Consider the following 20,826-nt stretch of genomic DNA (forward strand, 5'->3'; position numbering starts at 1 on the left):
ATAATATATTATATGTAAATGAAAAGTGTATATAGATCAACAAAGATATATATGTTTTAAATAGTGCAATTGTGTTTTAACAATCATTGAAATTACAAAAATCCATAATTATAATTCTCCTTGTCATACTGTTAGTTGCTTACAAATATCTTAACTGTTTTTATATGAATGATTGATCATAAATAATAATTCTTAAATGGCAAGTTCAGCATATTTTACTAATATAAATAATCATTATGAAGAATGCATGAGGATTATGATAAGGGCATAATGTTGCAGATATCTCTGTCTTTTGAAACAAATCCTAGTACATTAATTTTTGTGGTTTGATTTGTAATTTTAGTAGTTCATCAATAACAATTTCTGTCTATAATCTGGTACTGGTGTTGTTCAGGAGTAACACCCCTTGAAAAAGAAAAATTATTTTATGTGGTGGATATTTGTTTTATCATTTTGCCAGTCTCCATACCAGCATATACAAAATTTGTACTACCTGAACATTCAAGTTTGTGGTAAATAGATAATCAATTAACGTTTGTTGTCTAAATTAAAGGAATTTGCCCATATTTTTCAAGGATTTCTTCTCAAATTATTGTAGCAAGCTCTATATTTGATATTGAAGTAAATTACTTTCAGAGTTATAACAGACTTTTTTTCATTATTTTCTTTTGACCAATGTGAAAGAGAATTATTGCAATATTGTGTTATTAAGGGGGTAGACCTTGGTTCAGGGAGATAACTCTTTAAATCAGTTAAGCGTTTATAAAAGTCAAGTTCATCAATGTATTTTAAGCATTTAGCTGAAACAGATTGAAAATAATCTATGTAATCTAGAAGCTTAGAATATATTTTTGAAAATGGTTGACACAAACGTACTGATGATTTTAAGAGTTATTTCCCTTAACCTAGATCTACCTCCTTAAATCCATGAAACAAACATTCTTTTTAAGTTATGTATAAAAACTACCAAGTTATTTTTATCATGATACACTTTAAATATTTCATTTGAAGGTTGTTTTAAGTGGACTACAAAAAAAGCTCTGTTTATTAGTAAAAAAAATATATCTATATCTTGAATAGATTAAAATATTATAATTTTACTGAAAAGTGCACACTTTAACACAATTGTCGTCATTGATCAGCCTGTGTTTGTGTTAATCATCATCTCTTGAACATCACTTGACATCTTTAAATCTTCATTTTAAATTTGTGTATTAAGTAATTGCAGATATTGTATTAGTTTTGTTCTTGTTGGTCAACTTTTATTTTGATTTCATTATGACCCTTGGATTTGTACCAGTTGATGGAGATGACTGGTTTACTCCTACTTTTTAATCCTTGATATTTTGGGAAGACATCTGTAATATAACATTCATAAGATTCTAAAATGTGGGGGGTTAACTGCATGATAGGTTTAAACACTGATTCATCATCATAATCATCATAATCATCATAATCATCATTATCTAAATGATTTTATGCAAATTACGCTAGTTGGTTGTAATGAGATTCCTGCTGCCTCCAATCCATGGTAATGTCATAGCCTGTACACATTATAAAACATATAATATATATCCTATGTAAAAACCAAAGGTGACAATAAAAATGGGTACCAGTATGTCATTGCATTGCCTGGTTTCCACATAACTGGCTCTATTGCCAGGCTAATTAAAATAAATGCAACTTAGTAAATCTTATCTCAAGCAGGATTTTCAGGAATCAGTATTTTTTATCTTCTCTAACTTAAAACCATTCAAAAAGGAAGAACCAAAAGGAGAAAAATTCCAATTTATATTATTTTGGCAGCTAATTAAATGAATAAATCAATCAATTTGTAGACTTTTATACAGGCTTAATATGTAGTCCCATTCATACTTAATTTTTATATTTGATTTTTTACCCATTGCTTTGTTTGTTAAAGGGAGATAATTGTTAGTCAAGAAACATGCATTTTTATTACAGGAAACTGTATATTGTTATTGTAAATTGTTTATGAATGTCACATCATCAAATTAACTGATTAACATCAATAAATATATGCTTATGTTTTCAAGACTTTATCTAATACAAGGATTGGAAACCAGCTTCACAAGTGATTTGTTTATGCCACTTTCAGGTTTAGTAAAAGAGAGGTTAAATATACCAAAGGGGCATGCTAACTCATAAGACAAGACAACGCCATGGCTAAAAACTTAAATGACCAACAGGCAAACAATAGTACACAAAACACATCAATAAAACCTAGACTGAGGAACACTAACGCCACCAAAATCATCTGTGGGGGATCTCTGGTGCCCCAGAAGGGTCGGCAGATCCTCCTCCATGTTCTTGACAAGATAAAAGTATTGACTGTTTTTGGTGTTTATAAATTTAGAGATAAATATCTCTTCTGTAGTTAATAAACTTGGGGCTGTTCCATAAAAACATATATGGGACCCAGGGAAGGCACCTTAAATTTGCCACTATATTGTGTTGAACGGGTTTTAAATAATGCAAGACTCATAAATCACCTCTATGGGTGGTCACTCTTCCCTGGGTACCATGTATGTTTTAATGGCCCTTAGTTGTAGTGTTATCTTATGGTCACTCTTCCCTGGGTACCATGTATGTTTTAATGGCCCTTAGTTGTAGTGTTATCTTGTGGTCACTCTTCCCTGGGTACCATGTATTTTTTAATGGCCCTTAGTTGTAGTGTTATCTTATGGTCACTCTTCCCTGGGTACCATGTATGTTTTAATGGCCCTTAGTTGTAGTGTTATCTTGTGGTCACTCTTCCCTGGGTACCATGTATGTTTTAATGGCCCTTAGTTGTAGTGTTATCTTATGGTCACTCTTCCCTGGGTACCATGTATGTTTTAATGGCCCTTAGTTGTAGTGTTATCTTATGGTCACTCTTCCCTGGGTACCATGTATGTTTTAATGGCCCTTAGTTGTAGTGTTATCTTGTGGTCACTCTTCCCTGGGTACCATGTATGTTTTAATGGCCCTTAGTTGTAGTGTTATCTTATGGTCACTCTTCCCTGGGTACCATGTATGTTTTAATGGCCCTTAGTTGTAGTGTTATCTTATGGTCACTCTTCCCTGGGTACCATGTATGTTTTAATGGCCCTTAGTTGTAGTGTTATCTTGTGGTCACTCTTCCCTGGGTACTATGTATGTTTTAATGGCCCTTAGTTGTAGTGTTATCTTATGGTCACTCTTCCCTGGGTACCATGTATGTTTTAATGGCCCTTAGTTGTAGTGTTATCTTGTGGTCACTCTTCCCTGGGTACCATGTATGTTTTAATGGCCCTTAGTTGTAGTGTTATCTTGTGGTCACTCTTCCCTGGGTACCATGTATGTTTTAATGGCCCTTAGTTGTAGTGTTATCTTTGTTTTTTAGTCCTCAGTAAAGAAATAGAACTAATCCAGTTAAATATACTTAATTTTCTTCATTAAAAGGATGTTGGTTTGTTTCCTAACATTTAATGGTTGTATTTCAGCAACGATAGTCAAAATTGAGAATTAGACCACTTATCAAAAGTCAGTGATATTTGGTATGCAGTTACATTGGCATTAGTAAATGTCAATTTCAAATAAAGATAGATTTGTTTGGATCAGTATTTAGTCAGTAGATTTCATACGAGATTCATGGGTTCAACCATGTTTTACTCCTTGTAGTTTACTTGTTCTATATATAGAAGTAAACATGTACTGACCAATTCTATTCTTGTTTTATATTGAACAGACATGGGATTTCTTTGACAAAATAAAACAGTGAACATGGTTTTTGTCAAGCCTGCGACTTTTGTCGCAGAAAGCTCAATATAGGTATAGTGATCCGGCGGCGGCTTTAGCTAACTTCTTAAAAGCTTTATATTTTTGAAGGTGGAAGACACTTGACCTCAACCTCATTTCATGGATCAGTGAACAAGGTTAAGTTTTGGTGGTCAAGTCCATATCTTGGATACTATAAGCAATAGGTCTAGTAAATTCGATGTATGGAAGGACTGTAAGGTGAATATGTCCAACTGGCAGGTGTCATCTGACCGTGACCTCATTTTTATGGTTCAGTGGTTATAGTTAATTTTTTAAGTTTTGGGCTTTTTTTCTAATACTATATGCAATAGGTCAACTGTATTTAGTGTATGGAAATATTTTATGAGCTACATGTCAGTCACACAGGTTTTATTTGACCTTGACCTCATTTTCATGGTTCGTTGCTCAGTGTTAAGTTTTTGTGTTTTGGTCTGTTTTTCTTATACTGTATGCAATAGGTCTACTTTATTTGGTGTATGGAATGCTTGTAAGGTGTACATGTCTAGCTGACAGGTGTCATCTAACCTTGACCTCATTTTCAGTTTCGTGGTCAAAGTCAAGTTTTTGAGTTTTGGTCTTTTTTTCTAATACTATATGCAATAGGTCAACTAAATTTGGTGTATGGAAATATTTTATGATCTATATGTCAGTCGCGCTGGTTTTATTTGACCTTGACCTAATTTTCACAGATCATTGCTGTTAAGTTTTTGTGTTTTGGTATGTTTTTCTTAAACTTTAAGCATTAGGTCAACTATATGTGTTGTATTGAAGAATTGTTAGCTGTACATGTCTGCCTGGCATGGTTCATTTGCCCTTTCCTCATTTTCATGGTTCAAGGTCAATGTTAAGTTTACGTGACAGTTGTAATAAAGCTTTATATTTAGGACTATCAACATAAAATCAATGATTAGTAAAGAAGGCAAGACATTTCAGTGTGTGCACTTTTGTTTAACTATTTATTGTATGACATAGACTCTATTAATTAGACAACAATGTTATATATCTAATACACGTATTACAATGAACAAACATATTCATCGAAATATCTTATACACGTATCACAATAAACAATAAACAAATATAAATTATACCTCACAATAAACAATAAACAAATATATTTATTCCTCACAATAAACACATATATCATACTTCTATTGACATAAATAAACAATTAAAATGTATGTAAAAAATAAATCATTATTTTTATTATACAAACAATTATTCCATTCACACTACCATACATCACCTTTACACAATATCAATAAAATATTACTATCACAAAACTTATACGCTACTTTGGGATGGAATAGGATTTTTTATAACAACAACAAATCAGTTTAACTGTTTTCAGAAAATAGTTTAAATTTAAAACTTAAAAGTTTGGTAAATCAAACTTGCAGTGGTAGAAACTATGTATATCTTACATATGTAAACATATAGCCAGTCTATTGTAAAACAAAACATTTACATGTGCTATTTTTTAGCATAACTTTTGTTAGAAAAATAATGTTATTATAAATGTAAACCATCTCTACCATTACTGCAAATTTAAAGAATTGTAAAATGTATTGTCTTTTGTCATCAATTTTACAACACTTAGAGTCATACTCCTTAAATCAATTATTTGACTAATCAATCAAAATGCTTTTTAGAAAAACAGAAAACTAAAAATTGATGTGGACTGATGGCATTGATCATACAAATTTTACTTTATCTCCATTAAAAATTATGTCTTAGATTTAAAACAATATTCTGTAAATGTATTAATATTTTCTAAAAATCTATATTTTAGGAGTTTCTATAATGTATCACAGATAGTTTGTAGCACTAGTAATTCCATTCATCAAGATGGGTTATCTTCCCCTATTATTTCTATAGTATCTTGTTTTGATAATAACGTCACATTACTATTACACTTTTCAAGCTTGCTATGATCACTGTCTATAGAAACTGTTTTTGCAGGTAAGGGAGTGGGTTTCCTTAAACACTCTGATGATGTGACAGTGACTGGTGCTCGTGATATTGGTAAGAATGATATGTTTGATGATATATCAGGGGGAGATAATACCGTCTGATCTGATGATGTTTCTGTCATGGCTGCTATTGATATTGGTGAAAACGGACTATTGGATGATGTTTCAGGGGGGAGTAATGCCTTCAGGTCAGATGAGGCCTCTCGTATATTTGTACCTGGATCCCTGTAATTTCCTTTCAACCAAACATGTCGGCTACCATCCAAGTAATGGCGGAAATGTCTAACAACACGACTCCCTAAAGAATTGTAGGTCTCACCCATTACCTGCAAAAGAAAATATATTCTGGTTATATGACCTTATGAAGACAAAAAGAAAGATATGATCATGATGATTGTCATGGTTATAATTTGAGACCAAAATAGCATTAAAATCAAATGTATTTCAACATTTCATCAATTTAAAGAGTTAAACGTTGAATCTTAGCCAAAAACTGTACTCTGATTGAACAATGCTATCTTTGTTTAAAGTAGTTCTTTTTCATGTGTTATACAGTCTTATTACAAGATATAGAGTTGAAGAATAGGAGTACACAAAATTGGTACATTTTGGAACAATTTTTTTAGCAAGAATGTTCAACCAATTAAGCTTCTGTAATTGCAAGCGATTTTTGAATTTGCTTTCCAAATTATATGTTGTCTTTCATTTCCTTGCTGAATTAAGTGGTTGTTTTGTTTATATCTGCACTGTAGTTTTTATTTTGTGTTTAACTTTGACATATGGTCTAGATAGACAGAGGGATCAGGATTTGGGCCTGTACCAAATCAGGATGATCTAGATAGACAGGGGAGAGGATGTTCGGTATGTACCAAATCAGGCTATCTGGACTCAGTGTTACTTGTTGCTGTTTCTGCATTGTTGCAAGATTAACATAAAAGGTTTTGAGACTGAATATAAGGATTGTATTGATTGGAACAATGTGAGTCTGTGGTGTGTAGACAGAGGTGGTGTAATATTATTCCTACCTCTATTTCCATTTCCTGCGTACCAATCCTGAGTGTTGCTTTGTACAGATTAGTTTTCTTAGATCCATGTACTCCTTTACTGTGTATCTGTCCTAACAGTTCTAAATCCAGGGTCTTAAGTACTTCTTCTTGCATTGTCACTACATCACTCCCGGAATCTATCATAAATTCTAGAGAGAGAAAAAGAAAATGCCATTTTATATTTACATTGGTATCTATACATGCTATATAATGCCATAAACTCTATCATTTTCATATTTTGTTACTTATAATAGGTAAATCTTCTGTCAATATAAGAAATAATGAGAAATGTATTATTATAATATAATATTGTAATAATTTACAAATGTACTTGTGTTCTCTGCAAATAGTTTCATGCTTACTTCATATGACAAAATATTTTTTCATAACTTACATTGTAGATTCTAAGGATGTCAAACATTATCCCATTAAAGGTCAAGGTACTGACCACATAAACCTAAACCATATTTCTGTTTTCAGAAGTTACCACTACTTTCAATCACCGATAATGAAATATTCACACATGAATCTATTTTTTATTTATGCAACTCACATAAACAGATTTTACAGTGTTAATATATAAAACATAATTTTTAAATGATAGAATTAATCATGTTAGTAAATGCTGCTTCAAACTTATATGTTTATTGCTTAATACTTACCAAAGGTATGAAATTTCACAGGATTATTTGTTGATATGACAGTAGCATCTAAGATAAGGAAATCAAATTTGGCATCTTCTAAACATGCTGGCTTTCCCCATCGTCCAAATGCAACAGGCACTTCAGTTTTGGCTGGCAAGAGAGGTCGGTGTCTCTTTCGTAATCTATTCACTACAAATAAGTATTGTAAATTGTGACAGTTATACCTTTTGTATTAGCATTACTGTAAGCAATTATAAAAATATATATGGGAAGAAGGCAACTGATAATGTTGACCTCTAGATGTGTCAGGAATCTGATGTACAGTATTTGTTGTTTGTTAATGTAATTTAGACGCGTTTCTTGTTTCTTGTTTTTTAAATTTATATAGATTACACTGTTGGTTTTCCTGTTTGAATGGTTTTACACTAGTAATTTTGGGGCCCTTTAAAGCTTGATGTTCAGTGTAAGCCAAGGCTTGTTGCAGGCCGTTCATTGACCTATAATGGTTTACTTTTTTTAAATTGTTATTTGGTTGGAGAGTTGTCTCATTGGCAATCACACCACATCCTCCTATATCTATTGGATGGAGAGTTGTCTCACTGGCACTCACACCACATCTTCCTATATCTATTTGATTATTTGTGTCTATTGGTTGATGTCTCATTGACATCTTTTTCTCTTTATACTCCTGATTTCATTTTTACAGAGTGGTGTTAAACTTTGTAACACTCAAAAGGGCCCTGTGAAGAATTTGAATTTGAGTTGTCTATAGATTTAGAACTTTGACTCAGAATCCATTTTCCTAATTCTAATGTCAACAGTATAACTTTCTACTGTAGGAACTGAAACTAAGAATCTATTTTCCTAATTCTAATGTCAACAGTATAACTTTCTACTGTAGGAACTGAAACTAAGGATCTATTTTCCTAATTCTGATGGCAACAGTATAACTTTCTACTGTAGGAACTGAAACTAAGGATCTATTTTCCTAATTCTAATGTCAACAGTATAACTTTCTACTGTAGGAACTGAAACTAAGGATCTATTTTCCTAATTCTGATGGCAACAGTATAACTTTCTACTGTAGGAACTGAAACTAAGGATCTATTTTCCTAATTCTGATGGCAACAGTATAACTTTCTACTGTAGGAACTGAAACTAAGGATCTATTTTCCTAATTCTGATGGCAACAGTATAACTTTCTACTGTAGGAACTGAAACTAAGGATCTATTTTCCTAATTCTAATGTCAACAGTATAACTTTCTACTGTAGGAACTGAAACTAAGGATCTATTTTCCTAATTCTGATGGCAACAGTATAACTTTCTACTGTAGGAACTGAAACTAAGGATCTATTTTCCTAATTTTGATGTCAACAGTATAACTTTCTACTGTAGGAACTGAAACTAAGGATCTATTTTCCTAATTCTGATATCAACAGTATAACTTTCTACTGTAGAAACTGAAACTAAGGATCTATTTCCCTAATTCTGATTGCAACAGTATAACTTTCTACTGTAGGAACTGAAACTATAAGGATCTATTTTCCTAATTCTGATGTCAACAGTATAACTTTCTACTGTAGGAACTGAAACTAAGGATCTATTTTCCTAATTCTGATGTCAACAGTATAACTTTCTACTGTAGGAACTGAAACTAAGGATCTATTTTCCTAATTCTGATGTCAACAGTATAACTTTCTACTGTAGGAATTGAAACTAAGGATCTATTTTCCTAATTCTGATGTCAACAGTATAACTTTCTACTGTAGGAACTGAAACTAAGGATCTATTTTCCTAATTCTGATGTCAACAGTATAACTTTCTACTGTAGGAATGGAAACTAAGGATCTATTTTCCTAATTCTGATGTCAACAGTATAACTTTCTACTGTAGGAACTGAAACTAAGGATCTATTTTCCTAATTCTGATGGCAACAGTATAACTTTCTACTGTAGAAACTAAGGATCTATTTTCCTAATTCTGATGTCAACAGTATAACTTTCTACTGTAGGAACTGAAACTAAGGATCTATTTTCCTAATTCTGATGGCAACAGTATAACTTTCTACTGTAGAAACTAAGGATCTATTTTCCTAATTCTGATGTCAACAGTATAACTTTCTACTGTAGGAACTGAAACTAAGGATCTATTTTCCTAATTCTGATGGCAACAGTATAACTTTCTACTGTAGGAACTGAAACTAAGGATCTATTTTCCTAATTCTGATGTCAACAGTATAACTTTCTACTGTAGAAACTGAAACTAAGGATCTATTTCCCTAATTCTGATTGCAACAGTATAACTTTCTACTGTAGGAACTGAAACTATAAGGATCTATTTTCCTAATTCTGATGTCAACAGTATAACTTTCTACTGTAGGAACTGAAACTAAGGATCTATTTTCCTAATTCTGATGTCAACAGTATAACTTTCTACTGTAGGAATTGAAACTAAGGATCTATTTTCCTAATTCTGATGTCAACAGTATAACTTTCTACTGTAGGAACTGAAACTAAGGATCTATTTTCCTAATTCTGATGTCAACAGTATAACTTTCTACTGTAGGAACTGAAACTAAGGATCTATTTTCCTAATTCTGATGTCAACAGTATAACTTTCTACTGTAGGAACTGAAACTAAGGATCTATTTTCCTAATTCTGATGTCAACAGTATAACTTTCTACTGTAGGAACTGAAACTAAGGATCTATTTTCCTAATTCTGATGTCAACAGTATAACTTTCTACTGTAGGAATTGAAACTAAGGATCTATTTTCCTAATTCTGATGTCAACAGTATAACTTTCTACTGTAGGAACTGAAACTGAGGATCTATTTTCCTAATTCTGAAGTCAACAGTATAACTTTCTACTGTAGGAATTGAAACTAAGGATCTATTTTCCTAATTCTGATGTCAACAGTATAACTTTCTACTGTAGGAACTGAAACTAAGGATCTATTTTCCTAATTCTGATGGCAACAGTATAACTTTCTACTGTAGAAACTAAGGATCTATTTTCCTAATTCTGATGTCAACAGTATAACTTTCTACTGTAGGAACTGAAACTAAGGATCTATTTTCCTAATTCTGATGGCAACAGTATAACTTTCTACTGTAGAAACTAAGGATCTATTTTCCTAATTCTGGTGGCAACAGTATAACTTTCTACTGTAGAAACTAAGGATCTATTTTCCTAATTCTGATGGCAACAGTATAACTTTCTACTGTAGAAACTAAGGATCTATTTTCCTAATTCTGATGTCAACAGTATAACTTTCTACTGTAGGAACTGAAACTAAGGATCTATTTTCCTAATTCTGATGTCAACAGTATAACTTTCTACTGTAGGAACTGAAACTAAGGATCTATTTTCCTAATTCTGATGTCAACAGTATAACTTTCTACTGTAGGAACTGAAACTAAGGATCTATTTTCCTAATTCTGATGTCAACAGTATAACTTTCTACTGTAGGAACTGAAACTAAGGATCTATTTTCCTAATTCTGATGTCAACAGTATAACTTTCTACTGTAGGAATTGAAACTAAGGATCTATTTTCCTAATTCTGATGTCAACAGTATAACTTTCTACTGTAGGAACTGAAACTAAGGATCTATTTTCCTAATTCTGATGTCAACAGTATAACTTTCTACTGTAGAAACTGAAACTAAGGATCTATTTCCCTAATTCTGATTGCAACAGTATAACTTTCTACTGTAGGAACTGAAACTATAAGGATCTATTTTCCTAATTCTGATGTCAACAGTATAACTTTCTACTGTAGGAACTGAAACTAAGGATCTATTTTCCTAATTCTGATGTCAACAGTATAACTTTCTACTGTAGGAATTGAAACTAAGGATCTATTTTCCTAATTCTGATGTCAACAGTATAACTTTCTACTGTAGGAACTGAAACTAAGGATCTATTTTCCTAATTCTGATGTCAACAGTATAACTTTCTACTGTAGGAACTGAAACTAAGGATCTATTTTCCTAATTCTGATGTCAACAGTATAACTTTCTACTGTAGGAACTGAAACTAAGGATCTATTTTCCTAATTCTGATGTCAACAGTATAACTTTCTACTGTAGGAACTGAAACTAAGGATCTATTTTCCTAATTCTGATGTCAACAGTATAACTTTCTACTGTAGGAATTGAAACTAAGGATCTATTTTCCTAATTCTGATGTCAACAGTATAACTTTCTACTGTAGGAACTGAAACTAAGGATCTATTTTCCTAATTCTGAAGTCAACAGTATAACTTTCTACTGTAGGAATTGAAACTAAGGATCTATTTTCCTAATTCTGATGTCAACAGTATAACTTTCTACTGTAGGAACTGAAACTAAGGATCTATTTTCCTAATTCTGATGGCAACAGTATAACTTTCTACTGTAGAAACTAAGGATCTATTTTCCTAATTCTGATGTCAACAGTATAACTTTCTACTGTAGGAACTGAAACTAAGGATCTATTTTCCTAATTCTGATGGCAACAGTATAACTTTCTACTGTAGAAACTAAGGATCTATTTTCCTAATTCTGGTGGCAACAGTATAACTTTCTACTGTAGAAACTAAGGATCTATTTTCCTAATTCTGGTGGCAACAGTATAACTTTCTACTGTAGAAACTAAGGATCTATTTTCCTAATTCTGATGGCAACAGTATAACTTTCTACTGTAGAAACTAAGGATCTATTTTCCTAATTCTGATGTCAACAGTATAACTTTCTACTGTAGGAACTGAAACTAAGGATCTATTTTCCTAATTCTGATGTCAACAGTATAACTTTCTACTGTAGGAACTGAAACTAAGGATCTATTTTCCTAATTCTGATGTCAACAGTATAACTTTCTACTGTAGGAACTGAAACTAAGGATCTATTTTCCTAATTCTGATGTCAACAGTATAACTTTCTACTGTAGGAACTGAAACTAAGGATCTATTTTCCTAATTCTGATGTCAACAGTATAACTTTCTACTGTAGGAATTGAAACTAAGGATCTATTTTCCTAATTCTGATGTCAACAGTATAACTTTCTACTGTAGGAACTGAAACTAAGGATCTATTTTCCTAATTCTGATGTCAACAGTATAACTTTCTACTGTAGGAATTGAAACTAAGGATCTATTTTCCTAATTATGATGTCAACAGTATAACTTTCTACTGTAGGAACTGAAACTAAGGATCTATTTTCCTAATTCTGATTGCAACAGTATAACTTTCTACTGTAGGAACTGAAACTAAGGATCTATTTTCCTAATTCTAATGTCAACAGTATAACTTTCTACTGTAGGAACTGAAACTAAGGATCTATTTTCCTAATTCTGATGGCAACAGTATTACTTTCTACTGTAGAAACTAAGGATCTATTTTCCTAATTCTGATGTCAACAGTATAACTTTCTACTGTAGGAACTGAAACTAAGGATCTATTTTCCTAATTCTGATGGCAACAGTATAACTTTCTACTGTAGAAACTAAGGATCTATTTTCCTAATTCTGGTGGCAACAGTATAACTTTCTACTGTAGAAACTAAGGATCTATTTTCCTAATTCTGGTGGCAACAGTATAACTTTCTACTGTAGAAACTAAGGATCTATTTTCCTAATTCTGATGGCAACAGTATAACTTTCTACTGTAGAAACTAAGGATCTATTTTCCTAATTCTGATGTCAACAGTATAACTTTCTACTGTAGGAACTGAAACTAAGGATCTATTTTCCTAATTCTGATGTCAACAGTATAACTTTCTACTGTAGGAACTGAAACTAAGAATCTATTTTCCTTGTTTTCCTAGTTGTTATTGACAATGCATAAAAACACTTTTTTAGGAGCAATCAATTTAATTGATGTAATCTACCTAGAATCATAAGTAATCAATGAAGTTTTATGTTGACAATATTGATTAATATTAAATTATGATAAACATATTGATGACATTTAATGATCATGTTTTATTTAATCACACAATGTCAATGAAAATGATTACATCTTGATTCATGTGTGTATTGATTCTGTCTGGAGTGATATTAATTTCTATTTACTTGTCCATATTGATAAAGAAATTGCCCATCAGCAAGATCAGTGAATTAAATTAATTGTGCATGCAACTGCATGTAAATCAAGGACAACATTTCAGTTGATTGGATAAAGAGATGCTGACACACATATATAATGAATGGATATAATTAGGCTAAGCTTTCTAGATTCACACTAGTTTAGGGGAATTAACATTTATATTGCTCAAAAAGTTAGAAATGTACCTGCACGTTCAAGCCGTCTTTTATGACCTGGTAATGTTATTTCTAATTCATCATAAACTTCTTCATCTGGTAAATTAAGTTTCTCGATTTCATCCAAACTGGTGTAATCACCTTCTACGAAACTTTGGAAATAATGCTCCAGACCATTTTGTTTCAGCCAATCAAGAACCTTGTATTGTTCACTTGGTCGGAAATCAGAAGCTGAAAAACAATGAAATATACATAGATAAGTGGTCTTATTTTAGTTCTTTTTCCTGCCTCTTTTCCTATCCTAAGACTTTCATCGACATCTTGGGTCAGTGCTGGTTGTTTATAACCAGACATTTTTGGCCAAAAAAGTCTTGAACATATTCCTATCCTGAAGTCTATAACTAGAGGTTCTTAAGAGCCTGTGTCGCTCACCTTGGTCTATGTGCATATTAAACAAAGGACACAGATGGATTCATCACAAAATTGTGTTTTGGTGATGGTGATGTGTTTGTAGATTTTACTTTACTGAACACTCTTGCTTCTTACAATTTATAATGAACTTGGCCCATTAGTTACAGAGGAAAATATTTTGTAAAAATTTACAAAATTTACAAAATTATTAAAAATTGACCCTAAAGTGCAATAACTCCTCAAGGGGTCAACTGACCTTTTTGGTCATGTTGACTTATTTGTGGATCTTACTTTGCTGAACATTATTGCTGTTTACAGTTTATCTCTATCTATAATAATATTCAAGATTATAACCAAAAACAGCAAAATTTCCTTAAAAATTACCAATTCAGGGGAACCGGTTGTTGGATTCATCTGAAAATTTCAAGACAGATAGATCTTGATTTGCAAAACAATTAAACCCCTGTCTGAATTGCTCTTAATGCTTTGGTTTCAGAGTTACATGTATAAGCCAACATCTACATTTTACCCCTATGTTCTATTTTTAGCCATGGCGGCCATCTTGGTTGGTTGGCAGGGTCACCACACACATTTTTAAAACTAGATACCGCAATGATGGTTATGGCCAAGTATGATTAAATTTGGACCAGTAGTTTAAGAGGAGAAGATTTTTGTAAAAGATTACAAAAAATTTCGAAAAATTGGTAAAAAATGACTATAAAGGGCAATAACTCCTTAAGGGGTCAACTGACCATTTCAGTAATTGAACTTATTTGTAGATCTTACTTTGCTGAACATAATTGCTGTTTACAGTTTATCTCTATCTATAATAATATTCAAGATAATGGCCAAAAAACGGTATAATTTCCTTAAAATTGCCAATTCAGGGGCAGCAACCCAACAACTGGTTGTCCGATTCGTCTGAAAATTTCAGGGCAGATAGATGTTGACCTGATAAACAATTTTTCCCCAATGTCAGATTTGCTCTAAATGTTTTGGTTTCAAAGTTATAAGCCAACATCTACATTTTACCCCTATGTTCTATTTTTAGCCATGGCAGCCATCTTGGTTGGTTGGCCAGGTCACGTCACACATTTTTTAAACTAGATACATGTACCCCAATGATGATTGTGGCCAAGTTTGGTTTAATTTGGCCCAGTATAGTTTCAGAGGAGAAGATTTTTGTAAAAGTTAACGACGACGGACGCAGAGTGATGAAAAAAACTCATTAGGCCCTTCGGACCAGGTGAGCTTATAAAAAGAGATAAGAAAATGGGTGTAATTAATGAATGGCTATTATCTATTTTGATTTTATTGAACCATAAAACTAATTTTTGACTCTTCACATTGAATAATCCGCGAAGAGGGTTATGTAAAATGTGAAGAGTCAAAAATTAGTTTTATGGTTCAATAAAATCAAAATAAATTATTGCCATTCATTATAAATAAATTTCTATCAAAAATAAGGCTCAAAGAACTTTTTATATTATTTAAATTAACAATATTAACGTACACACATGTTGGCGTATGAATACACAACGTCAGAGTGGGCGTGTCACCATCAAAATTGACAACATTGAAAATAAAACTAATAATTTTAACCAATCAGAAGACAGTAAAAACACAAAATTTATTTATTCATAAATGAAGACATAGCATGTCATTATTTTGCCTAGCAAGCTTTTACAAATGTAAATGACAAGCTCAAAATGTTGAGATATACATAGGTCATTCAAGAAATTGGTCTCTCTGAAATCCTTATATATCCTTTCTGGTTTTTTTTTTTTTTTAAACTGGTTTGATTGATTATCACTTAAAATAAAATACTAGATTGATTCCTCTAAAACCCATGATATTGGTCTCCCGCATGTGAATCAATATTAAAGCCAAACTATGCAATCTTCAATGACCTGACAACAGTATCATAACTATATCCCTTCTTAAGTCTGTTTAAAGGTTTTGTAAGCCTTTGAGGTGAATACTGACATTTTTGTGCTTTTGTATTTATTTGAAATATATTTATCATTTTCTGATATCAAAATTTCATTCATAATTAATTTTTTTTTTATACATATATCATGATAACACCCTTTTAATATATATTTGAAATATGATTAAGTTCTTCATGCAAAATGCATGTAAATATATGCTGAGCATGATACAACAAAGACTTTTAAAACATTTAACAAGCTAAATCAGGAATGATAAATGATTACAAAATATAAACTTACCTGAACATTTAATAATATATTTCTGATTTTAAAATTTTAATAAAATGACTTACACATTTTTTTTAAAGTTTCTATGATGATAGTCTTATACTATGATAATATCCATGATTTAAAGAGGGTGGTAATTAACACAATTATTTTAAACTAATATTACTTGAAGGAGAGTTGAGGCCTTTACAAGTACCAGATTGATAAAGTATATAAATAAACTAGAAAACACAAGAAGTTTATACACATCATGTACATAAGATTAATCCCATGTTAATAAGCAATGTATATGCTGGGGTTGAAGAAGATACATTTATTTGAAACATTTACATGATATCAATAAACCGTGACAAATATGAAAATCATTATTTGATATTTGTATATTGTTTAATTATAAATCAATTTGCAAATAAATATAAATTATATGTATCATGTAATCATTGTTAAGTAAACATGACTATTATAATCATCAAGTCAAGATCTTTATATTGCTAAATAAAACTAATCATCTACATCCAAATGCAGGTAAATAAGTCATGCTGGAGCATGGTACAACGAAGCAGGTTTGAAATATTTGACAGGTATAATCAGGGGTAAACGGACAGAAAGTCACAGGACAAAAAGTCACAGGACATAAAGTCACAAATTTGATAGGACAAAAAGTCACAGGACAAAAAGTCACAAATAGTTTGTTGACAATTATTTGAATATATAAGAGAAATATCTTGAAATATTTACTTTTTAATACATATATTCATATTAAAGTGTAGGAAATGTGTCATTATACTTGAAAAATGAAGATTTATTTAATTTTAATCATGCAAAGGGCATATTTCTTGGCACTATGAAGCCATTTAAGTGCAAAGCCACGTTGACATTTTGTTTTTTTAACAATTATTTGATCATCTTTGATATTTTTTGGATAAATTTTGTTTACAATGTTGGTTTATATACAATAGTTCAAGAAAAATACATAAATATTTTTGTAGAAATAAGTGTTTTTTATTCAAAGAAAATATTCAGAAAAAATGAATTGTGACTTTTTGTCCTGTGACTTTTTGTCCGTGACTTTTTGTCTGTGACTTTTTGTCCTGTGACTTTCTGTCCTACATTCTAATCAGGAACGATTGGCCAGGTATTCATTAAATAATTGTACACCAACCTGAACATAAAATTTGTTTTCGATGATCTGGATCTGTAATGTACATAGCATCTAAATCTTTGCCGTCAAGGTAGCATAAATCATCCTCAGAATCAAAACCTTTAATCACAAACATGTCATAATACTGCAAAAGTCCTAATTCTCCAAGAAATCCTTGTACACCTTCAGTCATTTCTAACGTGTTTTTATTTTGAATCGGTGATTTCGCTTGAAAATTGAATACATGAGTATTTGATGAAGTAAGCATTTGATCTTTGGTAATTTGTCGTTTGAAATACCTGAATATCATATATAGATCGATGCTATATTATCAGGAATCATTGATTATGGAATCATAGCGTGTGTCACATTACCTGGCCATGATGACAACAAATTGGAAACCCCTTTATGTTACTTTTGATTGGATAAACACAAACCGGACGCGGTGAATCAACCAATCAAACAAAGGAACAGGTGCTCGTTTTAGCTTGTCAGGTAATCCCCTTAAGTTATTTTTAGAATTTTAAATTTGCATTTTTGTAGAACAAAATATCAAAGTACTATAATTATCATGCCTAACACACATATCGAGAGAGAGAGAGAGGGGGACGGTTAGGCAGCAACCATTTGATTTTCGGGGGGGGGGGGCTAAGGTTTTTTTTTTATTCTGAGAAAAAAAATGTGTTTGTTTCACCCTCAGCTGCCACTATATGTAATGGTAAAATTGAAAGAAAAAAAATTGTTTTCGACTTGTCGCGAAAAAAATAAATGGCGGAAAAAAAAACATAGCCCCCCCCCCCCCCCCCCCCCCCCCGAAAATCAAATGGTTGCTGCCTTACCAGTGAATGCATGGAAAGGTGGTCTTTTAAAACAACGGAAAAAAGTTTCATTGCACTTTTACCTTAATGGTCATTTGATTTTAAGGATGGAGGGGGGCTGAAGATGAAATTTGTAAAAAGGCAGGACGTATACAGGGACTACAGGAGTTTTGAGTTAAGAAAAAAGGCAGGATGGACAAGTTTGCAAAGAAAGAGGCAATTAAAAGTCATGATTATCTAATAAAAAAGGAGGTCCGAATATAGAGTGACAAATGAAAAGGGCAGGACATGTATATGTTGTGTACAAGTTATCATTTTGTACAAATTATAATGTGTACAAAAATATTGTACACATTATAATTTGTATTTTGCCTTTGTACAAATTATAATTTGTACAAAAAGTGCCTGTACAAATTACAATTTGTACAAAATTTGACCAAAATTCACTTATAACTTGTACAACAGTTTTAAATATGAATTTTGGTGGAAAATGCATTGATTCACAGGATTATAGAATTGTTATTTACTGACCACACATTAAACCTTATTAACAAAATACACCGTTTTCACCAAACTACAAAAGGCAGATTGATTTTCGAAATTTTTCAGAGAGAAAAAAGTAAACAAATACGATTTTTTCAAATTTTTAATACATAAACCACTTTTCCATTAGAAAAAAAGTATCATTCAATAGTACTGCATAATTGGTTCTTGTCGATATTTTGATTTTTTTTTTAAATTCAGAAACTTTGCAAAAATGAGTATATTTGTAAAATTTGATATTATGGATCGTGAAAGATCGTGAAAAGGATCTCCACATATTTGTTGCCACTTATTCATTATTTAAAAAAGTCCAAGGAAACAATCAAAGATGTCTTTAAACAAGTGATGATTTATATTTGTAATTGGTAAATCAAAAGATTGGATTTACATGTCTTATTCCACTTAAATTTTGTTTGTGAAAAGATAAATGGTTCAATGCCATTAGGTCTAATGATTTTATAATACTACACCAACTAGTTTTCTTATAAAAATAAAAGTCCGTCTGTCTGTTCTGCATAAGTTGTATTTTGCAGTGGCGGATCCAGAACTTTTCCTAAGGGGGGGCCCGCTGACTGACCTAAGAGGGGGCCCGCTCCAGTCATGCTTCAATGATTCCCTATATAATCAACCAAATTTTTCCAACGAAAGGGGGGGCAGCCCCCCCCCCTAGATTCGCCTATGTTTTGTTTATAAAGTTTGTATTGCCTCAACTGATTTCCGTTAAGTTTTTTTGCACAATCATAGATATTTATAAAACAAAGATCCTTGTTAAAAAAAAAACATTGATAAAAAACGACAGAAAAACAACTGACATATTCCTGACTTTAGCAAAGTCATATTCCTAACCAAATCGTGGGTTTAATCTCGCCTTCTTTCTGGGATATTTATTTGTCTAAACGCCTAACTGTGACAGTGAAATACACATTTTTATTCACAGCAACGGTTCATGCGCTTCAACGCTTGCTATGTGAAGCAGTTAAAATTTGCCTGTAAAACAGTTCGTCATCGATTTGAGAGTCAAAAAATGTTATGCAATACCCGATTCCATAAATCACTACATCACCTGCTTAAACGAATGATAAAGAACTACTTTTGAATTTTGTAACTTAGATGTACTGTGAGGTCATTTAATAGCAATTCAATAATGTGTATCAATGCTTTTTTCACAAAAATCCATATGATAAATTATTGTACAAGTTATAAGTGATTTTTTGCCCGTTTTTGTACAAATTGTAATTTGTACAAGCACTTTTTGTACAAATTACAATTTGTACAAAGTCAAAATACAAATTATAATTTGTACAATATTTTTGTACAAATTATAATTTGTACAAAATGATAACTTGTACACAACATATATATATTACAATTAAAAGAATAAAATGCACTGGTACAAAAAATTTCATCCTTGCCCCCATAAAAATCAAATGGTAGTTCCCTAACCATGCTAATGATTATGTTCATATTCCCAACGCCTTAAATAACCCCAACAAATCAGTACTATAGACGGTCTGGATGGGGTCTCTCTCTTCTTTTTGTACTGTTTATTTTTTAAAGTATTTTTTTTCATATAATATTTGTGTCCATTGGTACTCTCTGTACTTTATATTGTAGAACCCCATTCTATTGTGTGTGTGTTTTTTGTTTGTTTTATTTTTACCAATTCCTCTTTATTTTTTATACTATTTGTACATCATTCTGCACTTTTTGCCAAGTTATTTTCAGGCTAGTCTGTAATAAACCCCATCCATGCAGACCCTCATGTATGACACGCAAAATCATACTAGGCTGCAGGTTTATTCTGTGTTTTATATGATCTTGTTCAGATCTAGGAATAATACAGGTTTATCCATTCAGTCCAAATTTATATTGGTGTGTATCAGCACAGTTATTCTACATTATTGGAAGAGGTATTGACTTATAAGCCTGAGTGCTCGGCTAGTCAATTAAGATTGGAGTCGATCGCACTTGCCACGTGCAGGATTCGA

At 31.8% G+C, this 20,826-nt stretch overlaps 1 protein-coding gene across 1 annotated transcript; it reads right to left on the reverse strand.

The window, feature by feature from the left end:
- Positions 1–5,356: 5,356 nt before the first annotated feature.
- Positions 5,357–17,878, reverse strand: LOC143080950 (uncharacterized). Its single transcript, XM_076257150.1, has 5 exons — positions 17,499–17,878; positions 13,737–13,937; positions 7,480–7,650; positions 6,797–6,966; positions 5,357–6,097 (listed from the first exon to the last, which is right to left on the reverse strand). Exons 1-5 carry the CDS (start codon positions 17,785–17,787, stop codon positions 5,642–5,644), a joined length of 1,287 nt encoding a protein of 428 aa, XP_076113265.1. The 5' UTR covers positions 17,788–17,878; the 3' UTR covers positions 5,357–5,641.
- Between the last annotated feature and the right edge of the window lie 2,948 nt (positions 17,879–20,826).

The sequence above is a fragment of the Mytilus galloprovincialis genome, chromosome 6, assembly GCF_965363235.1.
Source record: "Mytilus galloprovincialis chromosome 6, xbMytGall1.hap1.1, whole genome shotgun sequence".
Taxonomy (NCBI): Eukaryota; Metazoa; Mollusca; class Bivalvia; order Mytilida; family Mytilidae; genus Mytilus; species Mytilus galloprovincialis.

What these genes read in the sequence shown, in the direction of transcription:
- LOC143080950 (XM_076257150.1), bottom strand. Translation starts at nt 17,787, where the DNA reads ATGATATTCAGGTATTTCAAACGACAAATTACCAAAGATCAAATGCTT. An exon ending in TGTGAAATTTCATACCTTTG is followed by an intron (nt 6,967 to 7,479) that starts GTAAGTATTAAG and finishes TTCTCTCTCTAG; the next exon opens with AATTTATGATAGATTCCGGG. An exon ending in CGCAGGAAATGGAAATAGAG is followed by an intron (nt 6,098 to 6,796) that starts GTAGGAATAATA and finishes TTTCTTTTGCAG; the next exon opens with GTAATGGGTGAGACCTACAA.